Source organism: Aquarana catesbeiana, linkage group LG03 (assembly GCF_042186555.1).
Source record: "Aquarana catesbeiana isolate 2022-GZ linkage group LG03, ASM4218655v1, whole genome shotgun sequence".
In the NCBI taxonomy this organism is placed as follows: Eukaryota; Metazoa; Chordata; class Amphibia; order Anura; family Ranidae; genus Aquarana; species Aquarana catesbeiana.
In genome coordinates this window covers 132,512,445-132,532,510 of record NC_133326.1, presented here as the reverse complement: position 1 = coordinate 132,532,510, position 20,066 = coordinate 132,512,445, and the positions used below count along the sequence as shown (strand labels likewise).

The following is a 20,066-nucleotide window of genomic DNA, read 5'->3' as shown; positions in this document are numbered from 1 at the left end:
GCAAGTGAGGTTTCAATTTGAAGTATCTCTAGCCAATTTTTTTTATTCGGAAAGTTGGGAACAGTTAGAACCTCTTTTTTCTGCCTGCAGCCATGTCCTTTAATGACCAATCATAAAAATACAAATTCGATTCCAGAATAATATACTAGTATAACCAGAAACAAAAATTCAACATGATCTGGTGGCAAAATAAAAATGATTACCAGTTTTCCTACAGACCTGTGTAGTGGAAGGATAACCACACAAAAGCATGTACTGACACACTGCCAACAGAGCTGCAACTACTGAGAAAGGCTACAGGTGACTAAGGAGGCATTTTAGTACAGGAATCCAAATTCTTTGTATCACTTAGAAATGTATGCTGTCCATAACTGAAGGACATGTACAACAACTGGTACCTTCTGAAGCTATTGAATCTATAGCCAAAACATTTCTTTTAGTATTTGATAGAGCAGGAAAGATTCAGGCTTTCATTAGTGTCTAGGTCCCCAATAAGGTGAAATCTTCCAATGGGGGCAGCTGTTCTGGTTACAGTGGAGTAATTTAAGTTCACTTTCTCCACAAGTGAAGACAAATTTCTCCAACAGGCAGAATGCTCCAAATACTCATTAAGAAGCATTGCTTTATATAAACTTATGTATGCATCACTCCTAATCATTAATGTAAAATAAAAAATAAAAATAAACAATTTAGATAGACCCGCATATATAATAACTACTTGTAGTCACCTTCTTGGCATCCAGCATTTTGTTCTCAAAGATGTAGGAAATACAGTTTCTCACAACTTCTAGCCGCCGGTTGCTATTAGCCAGAGCACTGCCGTTTCGATCCACTATTGCTTCTACAATGACAGACATATAAATAATAAGAGAAGGAAGCTACAAGAAAAAAACAGAAAAAAAAAGAAAAAAAAAGAATAGTAAAATAAATTAATTTGGGTGGGTTAAAAAAAAAACTCAGAAAATCTGCATAAAAAGTGCAGCAAACGGCACAAGAATATGTTTGGACAAGTCTGATAAAGTGCCAAGAGAACCAATTTACAAACCAATGGGTGGTCCTGGAGGCACCATGCATTTCTTTTCGGCTTTAACAGCTGGAGGTGCATTCTGCATCTTGGCAGCAGCCTGGTCTAAGATCCACTGTATACTGCTTTCATCCAGCAGAGGGAAAGGCTTGTTCTGGGGTCGTAAATGACTACCCTCTGCTGGTCGTTGTACTTTATGCATGCTGACAGCTGGGTAAGGGTTTTCCTAATGATAAAGAGGAAATAAACAACACAATCAAACATTAGACAGACAAATAACTACACTCTTCCTAATCCTAAGGCAAATACATAGCATAAAAAAAATAAACTAATAAATCAAGTTAACCAATTCATGAATATGGGCCTGCTGGGTATAAGACATAACTGTGGTATGAAAATATTCTGAAAAAAAAAAAAGCTTCTAAAAATGTTGAAACTGAAACAAAAACCACAGATTATGTAGAGTGAAATATAAAAATGCTCTGCAACCTAGAATTATTTTAGTTTCAGCAAGGTTTCCTCAATACACTACAGCACTTTGTTACTGTTATGGCTACAAAAAGTTTGATAAAGCTCCCCGAATTCGAGCATAGTGGTGAGCCAGGAATCTACTGCAGGAAATTTTTGAGCGCAGCTCTGGCATTATTGCTGAACATGTAATCAGGTGCATGTTGGTTTGTTATGACCCTTGTACTAATTTCTCAGAACCTACTCTGCTCTTTCCTGGTTCCCCCTTCTACCTATTTCAGCTTACCATCAGTGTCACCTACTGTACAGTTCTATCACCTCCTCTCTCTTCTTCTGTAGGCATCCTCCAAGGCTGTGTTCTCTGGGCACTTCTATTCTCTAGCTACACCTCCTCCCTGGGACATTTGTTAACCGCCTGAGATTTGCAAAACCATCTCTATGCTAATGACATCCAATCCATCTCGCCACTCTTCAGCTCACCCCTTCTGTCTACTCACTCATCACCAACTTACTGACATATCTGAATGGCTGTCACACCACTTCCTAACACTCACGCAAAACTGAACTCATAATATCCTACACCGCCACAACCCCCCTTAACCTCCTCCATTGAGATTAACAGCACTGCAATTAATCACTCCCCTTAGGCCAGGGTGTTCAGTGTAATCCTGGACTCTGGCCTCCCACTTTCAGACACATACCTAATCACTGCCCAAATCTTGCGGCCTTTATCGTCACAATATTTGCCAAAAGTAGCCCCTTCTTAACAAGTGACACCACAAAGCTTCTAAGTCACTCCCTTGTTAACCCTCCTTGTTGGCCTACCTCACCACAGACTATGGCACCTTCGGTCTATCATGAATGCTACTGCCCAATTCATCCTTCTATCCAACTTATCCATCAACTCTATCGACAATCCCTCTACTGGCTTCCACTCACCCAACACAAAATTCAAAATACTAACTACAACATATAAAACTATTCACAGCTCTGCCCTAAGCTACATCACAAGCCTCATTTTAAAATATCACTAAAACTATCCTCTTTGCTACTCCCAAAACCTCATGCACTCTGGCTACCTTTTTCCAGAGCCTCTCCCTTCCTTTGGAATCCTTTACCTCAATGTATCCAGCTATCTCCTACTCTGTCTGCCTTCGGACAATCCTTGAAAAATCATGTTTTTAATGAAGCCTATCCCACCTTTACCTAACAACTTGAATTCCAACTTTTTCAATCAATTCATCACCCCACACTTATTACGTTTTTGTATCACTTGCCTCTCCATTTAGATCAGCCTTTCTGAACCAGTGTGCCGCGGCCCACTGATGTGCCGTCAGAGGTTCTCAGGTGTGCCGCGGGATCAGGGGAGAGAAGGGCTGTCAGATGAGCCCGATATCACGGTCCCCCGACTGAACTGTATATCGGCACTGTGAGAAGCTCCGTCAACCTCAGCAAAGTGAAAGTAAAGTACTGGGGAGTGTACTGTGCTGTCTGCTTCCCCCTACAGTCCAGTACCCGACTGAATGAGGAAACTGGAAAGGTACTGTGCTAGAAGCTAGATTTGTTTTAAAAGGGCTTTATACACGTGTCTGTATGTGTGTGCATGTGAGTGTGTGTCTGTGTGTGTGTGTGTGTACATGTGACTGTATTTTTGTTTGTATGTGTGTGTGCGCATTTGTCTGCATGTGTGTGCGCATTTGTCTGTATGTGTGTGCGTGCATGTGTCTGTATGTGTGTGTGTGTATGTCTGTATGTGTGTGCGTGTGTGCGTACGTGCGTGCGTGTGCGTGTGTGTGCTAGGGCAAAAATCAATTTGAATCTTGAATCGAGTTTAGAGGTCAAATAGATTCAAATTTTCAGCAAATCGATTTTTTTAGATTTTTCTTTTTTCACCAGGACCGGCGCTGACACCGCACCGGTCCTGAGGAGCTGCGGGCAGGAGTTTTTAGGCGAGGCTGCGGCTTCGGCCTAGTCCGCGAGGCCGGACGCCGCGGACTAGGCCGAAGGTGCGGTGTCCATCAAAAAAAAAAAAAAAAACTCGATTTGAACCGTGAATGCAGTTTTTTTTTTTTTTTAAACCGTAAATTTTTTTTTTGGGGAGAAAATCGCCCAGCTCTAGTGTGTGCATGTGTCTGTATGGGTGTGTGTGCATGTGTCTGTATGGGTGTGTGTGCACGTGTCTGTATGGGTGTGTGTACACGTGTCTGTATGGGTGTGTGTACACGTGTCTGTGTGGGTGTGTGTACACGTGTCTGTGTGGGTGTGTGTACACGTGTCTGTGTGGGTGTGTGTACACGTGTCTGTGTGGGTGTGTGTACACGTGTCTGTGTGGGTGTGTGTACACGTGTCTGTGTGGGTGTGTGTACACGTGTCTGTGTGGGTGTGTGTACACGTGTCTGTGTGGGTGTGTGTACACGTGTCTGTACGGGTGTGTGTACACGTGTCTGTACGGGTGTGTGTACACGTGTCTGTACGGGTGTGTGTACACGTGTCTGTACGGGTGTGTGTACACGTGTCTGTACGGGTGTGTGTACACGTGTCTGTACGGGTGTGTGTACACGTGTCTGTACGGGTGTGTGTACACGTGTCTGTACGGGTGTGTGTACACGTGTCTGTACGGGTGTGTGTACACGTGTCTGTACGGGTGTGTGTACACGTGTCTGTACGGGTGTGTGTACACGTGTCTGTACGGGTGTGTGTACACGTGTCTGTACGGGTGTGTGTACACGTGTCTGTACGGGTGTGTGTACACGTGTCTGTACGGGTGTGTGTACATGTGTCTGTACGGGTGTGTGTACACGTGTCTGTACGGGTGTGTGTACACGTGTCTGTACGGGTGTGTGTACACGTGTCTGTACGGGTGTGTGTACACGTGTCTGTACGGGTGTGTGTACACGTGTCTGTACGGGTGTGTGTACACGTGTCTGTACGGGTGTGTGTACACGTGTCTGTACGGGTGTGTGTGCACGTGTCTGTATGGGTGTGTGTACACGTGTCTGTACGTGTGTGTACACGTGTCTGTATGTGTGTGTGTGTACATGTGTCTGTATGTCATCAGAACTGCTTTGTTTGTGATAGCAGCAAGGACTGTTACTCCTCTGAAAAGCAATCCATGCACAGAGCACTTTTCAGAAGCGCATTTGACTGGCGGTAAAGAGGCATTATGTTGCCTCCTCACCACACAGTTGCGGGGTAGTTGCAGTGCAGCCCCATTCACCCTGGGTATACCTCCAGCTGCAGCCACAGCATGTGTACACCCTCAGCTGCTGCTTCTGCAGCTAAAGGGGGAGAAGTTGGAGGTGGTAAAAACAGCTCAACCATGTGGTTTTACTGCCCCTCCAACCTGACATGTGAACAAGCCCTTGGTTCACATCTGTGTGGCTGTGTGCTGCGTGTAGGGCAGCCCATTCATTCCAATGGGCTTACCTACCCACAAACATGCAGGGAAAGAAGTCCCCGAGTTTTTTTTTTTTTTTTTTTTTTTTTAAATTGCACTGCACCAAAAGCACCCCATGTTTTCCAATGTGTGGGGTCCCATTAAGAATTTATGGCACCCCTAAAGAGCAGAGCATTTGCCTGTGTGTCAGGAAAGAGCGCAATTTTGCGCGACACACAGTAACGTAGATCCAAGCCTTGGACTGGGGTGCCTCAAGACTGAAAATACTTTTTAAGGGTGCCCCGACTGGAAAAAGGTTGAGAAACACTGCTTTAGATTGTAAGCTCTCATATATTGAATTCTATTATAACTGTAATGACCTCCCTTAATTTCGTAAAGTGCTGCACAAAATTTTGCTGCTGTAGACATCCTGTATCATAATGATAATAATTAAATAACCACATACATTTCGATAGAGCTTCTCGGCCAAGTCCCGAATATACTTCATGAGATATTTCTGACTTCCCTCCTCGTACTGAAGTTTCCTCACATCATACGCAACCAGCTTAAGAAAAAATAATTGTAATGAAAGTGGGAAGTGCATTATTTTGCTTGACAGCTAAATGCTACCTTCTCTTAGAAATAAATGTATGGCCTACCTCATCAAACAAATCCAATGATCTGTATGGGGGACCTCTCTCAGTGACAAATCCAGCAAAAGCCATGCCCTCCAGAACTTTGGTCAGAAAGTCATCTTCGACTAGTCCACGCTGACCTAAAAATGAGGCCTGGAATGGGACATGCAAAGTCATAACATGTGATATTCACATGGCACTAGCAAAAATAAATGATATGAGAGATCTTCATGACAGAAGACCACACTAACCTTGTGAAATCGTATAACTGGCTCTGGATGTACTCTGATCAACTGCAGACAACAGCGATATCCTTGCAAAATCTGAGCAAAGAGACGAAGGAACACAGCACGTACTTCCATATCCTGCCACAAAATAATGCAATGGCACGTAACTCAGGTGTCCTAACATTACAAGAAAATGCTAATACATGCAATGCATAAAATAATATTATTATATCACATAGCCAGTATCTGTATAGTATGATGAACCTGAAAACTAGATATGCTTCAGTTGCACTGGAAACTGCTGCTCCAGTATATCAAAGGAACAGAATTAGTGTTATGCTTTCCATAGATGCAGTAGCACCTAAAAAATGGAAATCAAACCACAAAAAAGTGTCATGTGCTCCTAGAGCAGGTCATTATCAACCTGTTACAAAGTCCCTATACATCCCTTCATGACCTTGCTTGCTCTGGAGTGAGGGTCTTCACGTTCATGTATGCAATTATTTGACAAGAGGTCAGTGAACCTTAGGATCTGGTTGATGTCACTACCTGTGTCCTCGCTGCAGCAATATGACAAAGCTAAAAAGCACTGTTTATGGTAACAAAAGGTACAAATGATTTACCTGCATTCTAAGAGTGGAGGCCGTGATGGAAGAGGGAGGGAATGCCAAATCGGCTATCTGAAGAGCAGGATCTAGGACCTGATAAAGAAAAGTGCATGTTAGCCGGTCTGACTGAAATGAATAGAGTTGAAAATGTACAGATGTCCATTCAGTAAATGCTCATTGGTTAGCATTATTAAGATTAAAATCAATGTGAAAACACGCAAAGATTAGGAGATAAAGAAGAAAAAATGATGAGAGAAGATGCTAAAAGAGCAGCAAACATTACTAATGGTACAGACTGTAGTACAAATAGAGGTTGATTTACTAAAACTGAAGAATGCAAAATCTGTTGCAGCTCTGCATAGAAACCAATTAGCTTTCAGATGTTGTTTTGTCAAAGCTTAAATGAACAAGCTGAAGTTAGAAGCCGATTGGCTACCATGCACAGCTGCACCAGATTTTGCACTCTCCAGTTATAGTAAATCAACCTCTCAGTTTAAATGCACTGCCCACCACAACTGGCTGAGCATTTACCCCATACTAGGTATGCTAATCTAACCTGAAAATGCTAGCTGGCTGTCATATTGAGCCAGCAACTTTGATCATTTCTGAAGCGCTGACATGGAACAAGTATGCAAATTAGGAGTGCTGTAATTACTCAGATTTTCTCATTTGCATGCTTGTTTTAGGTAAATGACTCATAGTACAGAGGCCAGAGAAAGAAAGGCACTTAGGGGTTGATTTACTAAAGGCAAATCCACTACAAGTGCAGTCGCTGTAGATCTGAGGGGTAGATCTGAAATGAGGGGAAGCTCTGCTGATTCTATCATCCAATCATGTGCAAGCAAAAATGCAGTGACTGCACTTCCAAGATCACTTGCAATGCACTTGTAGTGCAAAGTGGATTTACCTTTCGTAAACAAACCCCTTAGTGTTATTAGGTCAGTAATGGAAATTCCTGTATATTTCTCCCAGTTCTCTAAACACATCTCACAATTCTGTTAAGCTGTAACCACTAGACCATGGTTCTGCCTACACCCAACACTCAGACTATATGGCTTTTGTCATAGTTATCATCATAGGACACTGCTTGGAAAAATCCTATGAAGAGATAAGTATGGGGGCTGCTACTGCTAATTTCCTTGTGAAAATGCTGGTTGCCTTGCCTGGCTGACTTTCTCCCAGCTTTTTTTTTTTTCCTTTTCTCTCATTCATTTTAATAGCACACTGCTTCCTTTAAAGTCCTGAAACAATCGAAGCATTAAGCATATTTGTAAAGCACATTAATGAAATGCTAAATTACTGCTTGTTCTGGGTGACTGACTCAAAGTACTGCAACCATTTGCAGGATGACAGCCCAGTAACAAGCATCTTTAGGGTCCTTTCACACCTTACTGCTCTTAAAAATGCACTGCAGCGCATTGGAAATGCATAAGCGTTGATGTGCATTTAACATGCATTTTCAAGATTATTGCGTCTTTATGAGCCTGGGCATGCAATTTCATGTTGTGAAGAGACAAGTCCCTGGAAGGGTCAAAATACGAAAAACATTTATTTATTTATTTTTAGATATTTACTTTCAGTTGTATTGCGTTTACTTGCAATAATGTGCAGTGCGTTAAAATGCAAGCAAATTGCACTTTGACGCAACACGTAAGCCTAAAACATGAGGTGTGAATGGAGCCCATAGAAAACCATTGTTTTCTATGTGCGCTTGCAGTGACATGCATTGATCCGTTGTAGAAAAACACACCGGTCACTGCACATGGTGTGAACAAGCCCTCCTGGGCTAATTCGGCTAACACTATTATCAGTGTTACCACCTCCCAGATTCTTTACAAAAGAAAGTTGAAACAGAGCGAAGGCGTCAACTAGGGAGAATTGGTCCCTAAGGTGTTACCAGTGCATCTACCCCTATTGCTAGTGGGACTCTCGTCCCAGATATAACCTGTCCAACTTGTAGAACTTAGAGTCCAGTAAATCCACCTGCAGAGTTCCCCAACATTGGCAGATTGCAAAAAAAAAAAAAGTCTCAGGATGCAGGGTGGTCCCATGTGGTCCTGGCATTAGTTCCTGATGACTGCCATTTTTCTATACCTGGAATATAGTTGTGCTCATAAGTTTACATACACTGGCAGAACTTATGATTTCTTGGTCATTTTTCAGAGAATATGAATGATAACGCAAAAACATTTCTTTCACTCATGGTTACTGTTTGGCTGAAGCCATTTATTATCAACTGTGTTTACTCTTTTTAAATCATAATGACAACAGAAACTACCCAAATGACCCTGTTTAAAAGTTTACATACCCTGGTGATTTTGGCCTAAAAACATGCACACAAGTTGACACAAAGGGGTTTGAATGGCTATTAAAAAGGTAACCATCCTCACTTGTGATCCGTTTGCTTGTAATTAGTGTGTGTGTATATAAAAGGTCAATGAGTTTCTGGACTCCTGAGAGACCCTTGCATCTTTCATCCAGTGCTGCACTGAGGTTTCTGGATTCTAAGTCATGGGGAAAGCAAAATAATTGTCAAAGGATCTGCGGGAAAAGGTAGTAGAACTGTATAAAACAGGAAATGGATATAAAAAGATATCCAGGGAATTGCGAATGCCAATCAGCAGTGTTCAAACTCTAATCAAGAAGTGTAAAATGAGTTATGTGGAAACCAAACCACAGTCAGGTAGACCAACTAAGATTTCAGCCACAGCTGCCACAAATAACTTCAGGTGAAATACAGGACTCTCTGAAAACGTGGTGTGGCTGTTTCAAGATGCACAATGAGGAGGCACTTGAAGAAAGATGGGCTGCATGGTCAAGTCGCCAGAAGAAAGACATTACTACGCAAATGCCACAAAGTATCCCACTTACAATACGCCAAACAGCACAGAGACAAGCCTCAAACCTTCTGGCACAAAGTCCACAACCATAAACGCTACATTTGGAGAGGAGTCAACAAGGCCTATGATGAAAAATACACCATTCCTACTGTGAAACACTGAGGTGGATCACTGATGTTTTGGGGATGTGTGAGCTACAAAGGCACATGAAATGTGGTCAAAATTGATGGCAAGATGAGTGCAGTATGTTGTCAAAAAATACTGGAGAAACATTTGCATTCATCAGCCAGGAAGCTGTGCATGGGACGTACTTGGACATTCCAACATGACAATGATCCAAAACACAAGGCCAAGTCGACCTCTCATTGGCTACAGCAGAATAAAGTGAAGGTTCTGGAGTGGCCATCTCAGTCTCCTGACCTCAATATCATTGAGCCACTCTGGGGAGATCTCAAAACGTGCAGTTCATGCAAGACAGTCTAAGAATTTACAGGAACTTGAGGCTTTTTGCCAAGAGGAATGGGCAGCTTTACCATCTGAGAAGATAAAGAGCCTCATCCACAAATACAACAAAAGACTTCAAGCTATCATTGATGTTAAAGGGGGCAATACACGGTATTATGAACTGGGGTATGCAAACTTTTGATCAGGGTCATTTGGGCAGTTTATGTTGTCATAATGATTTAAAAAGAGCAAACACAGTTAATGATAATAAATGGCTTCAGCCAAACGCTAACCATGAGTGAAAGAAAAAATTTTTTGTCTCATCATTCATATTCTCTGAAAAATGGCCAAGAAATCATAAATTCTGCCAGGGTATATAAACTTATGAGCACAACTGTATGTACTTGCGACAGAAACAACCCTGTTGTTCTGCCCCAGACAGAATGTGGTTCACTTTTCTGGACCACATGACTCCTGGTGCTGCCCTGGTGGTTGATATATGCCACTGTAGAGGCATTTCCGGATTGAACCTACAACTGGTTCATCCCTTTAGGGCTCTTTCACACAGTAATGTCCGTTCTCACGATGAGCCGGCGGATGACAAGTCAGTCTCTGCTAGGTGTGCTGAGACGGACCTGTCAGAGTCCCGCTCTCCTTTATGGGGGATTGGATGAAAAATAGGATTTTTTATAACAGCTTACCTGTAAAATCCTTTTCTTTTGATGGACATCACGGGACACAGAGCCACAGTAATAACTGATGGGTTATGTAGGTACCACTAGGTATTGGACACTGGTCACACCCTAAGCAGGAAATTCAACCCCCTATATAATCCCTCCCCTTCCAGGGATACCTCAGGTTTGTAGCAAAGCAATATAAGTGTATTAAAAGAGGGACGGGACCTCTGTGTCCCGTGATGTCCATCGAAAGAAAAGGATTTTACAGGTAAGCTGTTATAAAAAATCCTATTTTCTTTCTCGAACATCACGGGACACAGAGCCACAGTAATAACTGATGGGATGTCCCAAAATGTAAATGCAGCCTAGGAGAATGCCTGTGTCCCACCTTACATGCGACCGTCAGCTCTGTGTCCCTCCAAGGCTCAGAGCACCTGTAAAGTGTGCTTTAAATAGCCATGCTTCTGGCACTGTGATCGTCTGAGCACGCTGACGCTGTGCTGACTCTCCGCCCCCCCCCCCCTATTTTCCAAAAATGAGCGCTTCCCGCGCTAGCAAACCCTTCCGGGACAAGCCTGGAGGCAGGCTGGGGGTGGAGGAAGAAGGAGGAGGCCGGCAGTGATGGGGCCTGCATGAGCAATGGCAGCCTGGCGGCGGTGACAGTGCGGTTCAAAACCGCCTTACAGCCCATCTGTAGCCTCCCCCTAGCCTGGGGGGGAAATTCCTGAGGAGAAATCCCCCCATCCCATCCTACCTGGAGCCGGTCGGAGGAGCTGTGCAGCAGCGAACGCTGAGACAGATCAGCATGAGAAGGTATGTGCTCTTGGCAGCCCCCGGTGGTCACAATAAGCATAGCATGCATTTACCTTAGAGGAGAAAACCTACTAGAAATCAAAAATTCTCCGGAATCTCCTCTTACCTTATCCAGCCGCAGGGTTCTGTATACACAGACCCAATCTTCACCTCTCAAGGTGGGCTCCGTTTAAAAAAACCGTCAGAGACTGGGGCCCCCTACAAATACGGGGATCCTGCAGTTCTGGCCCTGTAAAGCACCCAGCCAGAAATTAGGAGATTTAAATCCATTTTCTGATCTGCGGGGTCCAGCTCTCTAAAAAGAGAAGTGTTACAGGTAAAACCTCGTTTCTTCGGACACGAGGCCCGGGTACCATCCAATTCGGCCATGAAAGGACACTTTGAATGGATCCGGTTCACCTGGCTTGCCCCAGTATAGGATATCAGAATATTCCCTTTGGAGCTTCAGCACAAGACATCTTTACACGTCCAACACCTAAGACACTGGCGAAAAAACTGAGGTATCCTTGGAAGGGGAGAGATTATATAGGGGGTTGAACTTCCTGCTTAGGGTGTGACCAGTGTCCAATACCTAGTGGTACCTACATAACCCATCAGTTATTACTGTAGCTCTGTGTCCCGTGATGTTCGAGAAAGAAACAGGTTCGCCTGTCCGTTTTTATCTGATCCGATAGACGGATGGAAAATAGGGTTTCCATTCATCTGGATTTAGCAGAGCGAATCGGATCAGATGTCAATGGACATTTTACTGCTGACATCCAATGCTCCATAGAGGTACATGGACCATCCGTTCAGGTCTGCCTGAAAAACTAACAGGCGGACCTGAACGGTCCACATGTGCTTAAGAGCCCTGTCAGACAGTGCCAAAAAACTGGGGTACTTCCTGTGTAGAAGGGGTTATATAGAGGAGGACTTCCTGTTTGATTAATCCAATTGGTCTACCAGTGCCCATTAACCTATAGGTGGTGTATAACCCAAATAGTTATAACCGGCTTTGTGCACTGTGATGTAAGATTAAAGAAAACATTTTTTAAAAAAGCAAACCGTGCAATCCGCCGACCTCAGTGCTTAATCACTGCGCTGAGCTCAGTCAGATCACACCGCACACCATCTGCTGGTGTGAACCAGCCCTAAAACAACGTTGTGTAGTACGTTTTCCACAAATAATTTTACTTCCCTGTATTTCTACTCTGTAGTGTTGCAGTCATTCTACCTTTGTTGACTATTTCCAGTGTTGCATTGGCGGCCAAAGGTGCAAAGGCTCCCTTATGTGTCTGCCAAGAAATCCTGCTGGAAGGCAACCTGCAGCACATTTACCTTTTTCATCCCTGCAGTTCTGGGATACTGCCAAATACAACACTAGGTGGTGGAATTCATATTCACACAAAGCAATTAAGGGTGTAGTCTGTACAAAGTCATTAACGGTGATACTGAAAAGCTAGTGCAAATGAAAAACAGTAGCATTGTCCAGAGAAATCAATGACATGTACATGGCTGTGCTGACTTTCTAACCTGTGCTAAAAAAAAAAATGAGAGCTGGGAACTGACACATTCCTATGGGCAAGGCATTTCGTTTTCTTAGGACCAGGATGAGATGATGAGCAACAAGAAAAATACTGTATATGAAGGTGACCAGAAAGAAGCTTCTCCTACCCGTGACAAGGCCTCTTGTGTGTAATGGAGCAATGGCTCAGGCAACAAAGGAAGCTGAACACATTCTGGGATTGTTACAGTGCCACCGTCTAAATCTGCAATCACCACATCAAGCTGAGGAGAAAGAGAAATGTTAGAGAAGTTTTAAAATCAAGGAAAACAAAGGGTGAGAACCAGGTTGTCCACAGACAGAAAGATCTCTCACTGAGAACAATCAGCAATGACACATCTGCCTGTTCATAATCATCAGTCATAAATTCTGCATCCGAATTCTGACAGAAGCACATTTTCTGATGTACAACTCTGTCAGCTGCATATGCTTAATATTGCTAGGCCAGTAACCCGCACACAAACCAATTATCATAAATGATTCTCTGATTGGTCATCGATGGATATATAATACACTACGTGTCCAATGTTAAAAATCACATTTGTAACTATCTAAAAAATTGTACTAGGCATTTCCCTACTGTTCTCTTTTATCCTATACAGTAAAACCTTGGACTGCGAGCATAATTTGTTCCAAAAACATGCTTGTAATCCAAAGCACTTGTATATCAAAGCGAATTTCCCCATAAGAAATAATGGAAACTCAGATGATTCGTTCCACAACCATTTATTCATAAATCCTTCAGTTTATAGTCCATATAAAAAGATTATAGCAATGTGACCAGGTTGTGTAACCATAAAATGTCCATCCACAAATGGAAGCCTCCACAAGGGGATTAGAAGCAAAATCCATCAGGAGCTACAGAGTATAAAAGAGAAGAGGGGCGCCTCTAAGTGTAGCAATATGTTGCTAAATGTTGTACCTTCATTAACTGTAACCATTATGCTACACTTAGAGGCACTTCTCTTCTCTTTTATACCCAGTTGTGACATGACTCTTCTTGTATATCAAGACATCGCTTGTATATCAAGTCAAAATTTATTTAAAAATTTTGCTTGTCTTGCAAAACGCTCTCAAACCAAGTTACTCTGAATCCAAGGTTTTACTGTACTGACACAGGTGAAACTTAATTAGAAAAATCTATCTTTACATTTGTGAAAACCTTCTACGTTTCTATTTTTGTCACGCATTGGCTGAACTGAAAGATTTCAACAAACTGGAGAGCTGGCTTTTTTGACCACATTTGCCATTCTGAAACTTTTCTTCACTCATCTGTGCAATTTTAAAGTAGAATTCCAGGATTAGCCTAACTAGTCTTAAACATTCCCCCCCCCCCCCCCAACACCCAATCTGACTAACCTGTGTAAGAAAGATCTGTATACTTCCTATTCCCAGGCGGTATTTGTCCGGTCCCCTGTATCAGCCAGCGGCTGGCAATGTCTGGGAGCAGTGAGGTCACCGATAGGCTCCTATGGCTCCATCCACTGTCAGCATTCTCTCCTCTCCCCTGCAGTTGCTGCTGGCTGACACAGGGAAGACAGATCATGTGCCTGGACTGGAGTGGCCTGAAAATAGGCAGATTTTTCTTCCACAGGTTTGTCAACATCAACATGTCAATATCAGCATGGATTCATGAAGAATCGTTCTTGCCAAACCAATCTATTAACCTTCTATGAGGAGGTGAGTTGCCATCTAGATAAAGGAAGGCCCGTAGACGTGGTGTATCTGGATTTTGCAAAAGCATTTGACACAGTTCCCCATAAACGTTTACTGTACAAAATAAGGTCAGTTGGCATGGACCATAGGGTGAGTACATGGATTGAAAACTGGCTACAAGGGCGAGTTCAGAGGGTGGTGATAAATGGGGAGTACTCAGAATGGTCAGGGGTGGGTAGTGGGGTTCCCCAGGGTTCTGTGCTGGGACCAATCCTATTTAATTTGTTCATAAACGACCTGGAGGATGGGATAAACAGTTCAATCTCTGTATTTGCAGATGATACTAAGCTAAGCAGGGCAATAACTTCTCCGCAGGATGTGGAAACCTTGCAAAAAGATCTGAACAAATTAATGGGGTGGGCGACTACATGGCAAATGAGGTTCAATGTAGAAAAATGTAAAATAATGCATTTGGGTGGCAAAAATATGAATGCAATCTGTACACTGGGGGGAGAACCTCTGGGGGAATCTAGGATGGAAAAGGACCTGGGGGTCCTAATAGATGACAGGCTCAGTAATGGCATGCAATGCCAAGCTGCTGCTAACAAAGCAAACAGAATATTGGCATGTATTAAAAGGGGGATCAACACCAGAGATAAAATGATAATTCTCCCGCTCTACAAGACTCTGGTCCGGCCGCACCTGGAGTATGCTGTCCAGTTCTGGGCACCAGTCCTCAGGAAGGATGTACTGGAAATGGAGCGAGTACAAAGAAGGGCAACAAAGCTAATAAAGGGTCTGGAGGATCTTAGTTATGAGGAAAGGTTGCAAGTACTGAACTTATTCTCTCTGGAGAAGAGACGCTTGAGAGGGGATATGATTTTAAATACAAATACTGTACTGGTGACCCCACAATAGGGATAAAACTTTTTCGCAGAAGAGAGTTTAATAAGACTCGTGGCCACTCATTACAATTAGAAGAAAAGAGGTTTAACCTTAAACTACGTAGAGGGTTCTTTACTGTAAGAGCGGCAAGGATGTGGAATTCCCTTCCACAGGCGGTGGTCTCAGCGGGGGGCATTGATAGCTTCAAGAAACTATTAGATAATCACCTGAATGACCGCAACATACAGGGATATATAATGTAATACTGACACATAATCACACACATAGGTTGGACTTGATGGACTTGTGTCTTTTTTCAACCTCACCTACTATGTAACTATGTAACATAGATTTTAGGAGGAGGGAGGGAGCATTTTTAGGATTAGCTAGGTTTATCCCAGAATTCTACTTAAAACACCATCCTCAACACACACACTTTTTACATTTTACAGTTTAATACTTGGTAAGCACAGCTTTCCATTTCACATTTTTATATATAATATACACTCGCCGGCCACTTTATTAGGTACACCTTGCTAGTCCTGGGTTGGACCCTCTTTTGCCTTCAGAACTGCCTTCATTCTTCGTGGCATACATTTAACAAGGTGTTGGAAACATTCCTCAGAGATTTTGGTCCATATTGACATGATAGCATATCGCAGTTGCTGCAGATTTGTCAGCTGCACATCCATGATGCGAATCTCCCGTTTTACCACATCCCAAAGGTGCTCTATTGTAATGAGATCTGATGACTGTGGAGGTAGTTGGAGTACAGAGAACTCGTTGTCATGTACAAAAAAACAGTGGTGAGATGATTGGAGCTTTGTGACATGGTGTATTATCCTGCTGGAAGGAGCCATCAGAAGATGAGTACACTGAAGTCATAAAGCGATGGACATGGTCAGCAACAATACTCAGGTAGGCCGTAGCATTTAAACAATGCTCAGTTGGTACTAAGGGGTCCAAAGTGCGCCAAAAAATATCCCTCACACCATCACCAACCTGATCCGTTGATACAAGGCAGGATGGATCCATGCTTTCATGTTGTTTACGCCAAATTCTGACCCAACCATCTGAATGTCGCAGCAAAAATAGTTTTTCCAATCTTCTATTGTCCATTTTGGTGAGCAAATTGTAGCCTCAGTTTCCTTTTCTTAGCTGACAGGAGTGGCACCCGTTGTGGTTTTCTGCTGCTGTAGCCCATCTGCTTCAAGGTTCGATGTGTTGTGTGTTCAGAGATGGTACTCTGCATACCTTGGTTGCGATGAGTGGTTATTTGAGTTACTGTTGCCTTTCTGTCATCTTGAACCAGTCTGCCTATTCTCCTCTAACATCAACAAGGCAATTTTGTCCACACAACTGCTGCTCACTGGATATTTTCTCTTTTTGGGACCATTTCCTGTAAACCCTAGAGATGATTGTGTGTAAAAAATCCCAGTAGATCAGCAGTTTCAGATGTCTAAATGTATTGAGTTGCTGTCATGTGACTGGCTGATTAGCAATTTGTGTTACCAAGAAATTGAACAGGTGTACCTAATAAAGTGGCCGGTGAGTGTATATAAAGCAAACAAAGATCAGCACTAAAATAAAGGGAATAATATGCCAAACTTTCTAAATAGGCCCCTAAACTGTACAGTAATTCACAGATCTAGTTCTTACCAGGTCTTGCGTCTCTGACCGGAAGAGAGCACTCACTCCAATGATGAATGGTGTGGGGGTGCTGAGGACTTCAAGAAGCTGAGCAGGTAGAATAGGTACATATGTGAAACTGCAAAACAGACAGAACATTTGAAAAAACATATAGAAGTCCCATATTGAGACATACCTATCTTCAGTAGGTCTTCCCAATCTATCCCCAGAACAGAAAGCAGGACTTGAACTCCCTATCAATACAGCCGACTTGTTGGCCACTGTTAGGTCTCTCCCTACTGGAAAAAGCCCTGGGCCGGACGGCTTCACCAGGGCTTATTATTTAAAGTTTTTTGATCAGCTCCAGGCCCTTTAAGCACATTTCTTAACTCCCTAGCTACCAATTGGCACCTCCCACAGGGGGCCTCGCTGGCACACATCACAGTCCTCCCGAAAGAAGGAAAAGACCCTACCACAGAGTTACCGCCCTATTTCTTTACTAAACACGGACCTCAAGGTATTCTCTAAAATTCTTGCCAACCACCTCAAACACCTCCTTCCTGAGATGATACATGCTGACCAGACAGTTTTTATCGACGGGAGGCTAGGGATAACTCTATAAGGGCTCTTCAACTCCACTGGACCCGCACGGGCGATCATATGCCTCCCTATTTGATTCTATCCACAGACGTGGAAAAGGCATTTGATCGCGTAAACTGGGATTTCCTTAATGTAGTATTGATGCGAATGGGTTTAGGCCCCATATGCTAAGCTGGATCTCAGCGCTAAACGCATCCCCTACTGCTCAGGTAAAGGTGAACGGCGGTCTCTCCTCGGTGTTCCCTATCGGGAACAGCACGAGACAGGGATGCCCACTTTCACCCCTCCTGTGCGTCTTGGAACCACTGTTGCAAAAAGCCAGATCCAACCCGAGCATTAAAAGGGGTACAGATGGGCTCTCTGGAACACAAGCATTCTGCCTATGCGGACAATGTCTTTTCATATAGCGGATCCCCTTGTCACATTGCCAAACCTGATGGGGGAATTGTCCGCCTATGGAGAAGCGTCCAACTTTCGAATTGACTATGGTAAATCTGAGATTCTGCCGATCACAATTCCCTCAGCCCTGGCCTCCTCCCTGAAGGGATCTTTTCCCTTCCAATGGGCGTCCCCCTCTATGAGATACTTGGGTGTTCAGCATTCAGATCGACTAGACTCCCTATACACATATAACTATGCCCCTCTACTCAGGAAGATTCGCAGTCCTGGGACAGAGCCTCATTCACATGGGTTGGCCGTACAAATATCCTTAAAATGACGATAGTGCCCCGCATACTTTTTCTCCTGCAGATGGTACCTGTGCATTTACCCCGGCGCTTCTTCATAGAGCTCCGCAGCCTCTTCATTAAGTTTGTGTGGGACGGTAAGAGACCACGCCTTGCCATGGCATTACTACACAGATCTAAGCTAACAGAGGGTCTAGGTATACCCAATGTATTCCAATATTACCAGGCGATTGCTCTGCAGCGTGTCCTCAACTGGAGGTTCCACACAACCCTTAAGCTCTGGGTCCTCCTGGAAAAGACTATGGCGTGCCGTGATTTGTCATACGCTCAATGTGTCCCCACAGGAGATAGGGGTTTCTATGACCTGGTGTCCCCAATAACCATACACTCCCTGAGGGTATGGGATAGAGTGAAAAGCAATCTGGCACTGGCACCGCAGACGTCCCCACTGGCACCTGTGGGCGGGTCCCCCCACAGGCGGGTCCATGGTTCCCCCCAGGGGAGCGGGTATCCTTCCTTGGAACCTGGGTGAGCGATGGGGTTGTTAGCCTGGCACGGTTTGTGGAAGGTCATTCACTGGCTGCACTTATAACCGTCAGGGAACGATATGGTGGCTTCCCCTTTGATTTCTGGAGACACCGTCAACTAGCAGATTTCGTAGCCATATGCAACAGAAACTCAGAGATTAGGACTAACCTTACTGAATTTGAACGCATATGGGCAGTTGGTGACACTCTACCCCATATGATTTCAGTTCTCTACAAGATGCTGGAGACAGCAACACCTAGCCCCAAGCCCCTTTTCATAAAAGAATGGGAGCGGGACCTCCTGTGTGAATTCACGGATGAGCAGCTGCATCACCTACATCGTCTGACCCACTCAAGTTCTGAAGATTCCAGGACCCAAGAGAATAACTACAAGCTCTTATCGAGGTGGCACAGGGTGCCCTTATGGCTAGCTAGAATCTCTCCATTTGCCTCCAACCATTGCTAGAGGGGATGTGGAATGCAGGGAACACTTCGCCATATATGGTGGGAGTGCCCAGTGCTAACACCGTTTTGGTCTATGGTTGGAAGGCATAAATCAGATGGCCTGGGTATAGACCTCCCAGCATCGCCAAAACACTTTTTGTTCCATGTCCCCCCCCCATGCCTATATCTTGCTACAAACATAGTGCTCTCCCCCACCTTTTCAATGCAGCTAAACACCTCATACCAATACATTGGAAAATCCCGCACATTCAAAAGTGAGCTTGACTGGGTTGGGAATGTGGGGGAGATCATGGAGACTGACGACTGGCTCGCTACTTGTAAAGGCACCCGAGAATTATTTGAACTTACATGACCAGCCTGGAAAAACCATGTACATGACACGACCACAGTTTCATCTAGCCTAGACGTTGTTTTACTGGTCTTAGCAGATCCCTCCTTTAAGAGACTTGTCCAAGCGAACCAACTCCCAACGACTAGCAGCTCTACATAGGATGTGCCCAATCAGCCTATGAACCTGGTGATTTTAATTTTATTTTTTTTTATTTATTTGTTTTTATTTATTTTTTTTTGTCTTTTCTTTTAGTACCTTTGGTAGACTCTTGTTTTCATCTTTATTCATGCCACCTGAACGGTTATCCAATATCTGACCATTCATGGTACCTCAAGTTCTCTTATGTTATTAATGCACTTTGAGTCATATATACATTACCTTATGAATTTATGATTGGGATCGCCCTACTCTCTCCCCACAAAGGAGTGAGATTTGTCCACGTGGACCGAATGTCCAGGACAAGGAGGGGCACCCTTGTAAACACAACACATTGATATGTCTCCCTGCTATTACTGTGTTCATTGGGGCCATGACAGATTTATACATCGTCTCCCTCCTTTATTCCCCCCCCCAATGACAAAATGTTACTAAAATAAAGATTATATATAATAATTAAAAAAAAAAAAAAAAAA

General features: G+C 43.6%; 1 protein-coding gene across 10 annotated transcripts in view; it reads right to left on the bottom strand.

Moving 5' to 3' along the window:
• SBF1 (SET binding factor 1) overlaps positions 1-20,066 on the bottom strand; it is a 173,740-nt gene that overhangs the window by 49,167 nt on the left and 104,507 nt on the right. For all 10 annotated transcript variants that reach the window (XR_012242804.1, XM_073619267.1, XM_073619269.1 and 7 more), the window contains 8 exons: positions 16,856-16,964; positions 12,766-12,879; positions 6,354-6,431; positions 5,755-5,868; positions 5,528-5,656; positions 5,335-5,433; positions 1,046-1,250; positions 729-841 (listed from right to left, as the gene is read on the bottom strand). Coding sequence is in view for 9 of the 10 variants with exons in the window: in XM_073619267.1 (XP_073475368.1) it covers positions 729-841; positions 1,046-1,250; positions 5,335-5,433; positions 5,528-5,656; positions 5,755-5,868; positions 6,354-6,431; positions 12,766-12,879; positions 16,856-16,964 (961 nt within the window). In the remaining variant the exon portion in view is untranslated. The remainder of the gene's footprint in view (positions 1-728; positions 842-1,045; positions 1,251-5,334; positions 5,434-5,527; positions 5,657-5,754; positions 5,869-6,353; positions 6,432-12,765; positions 12,880-16,855; positions 16,965-20,066) is intronic.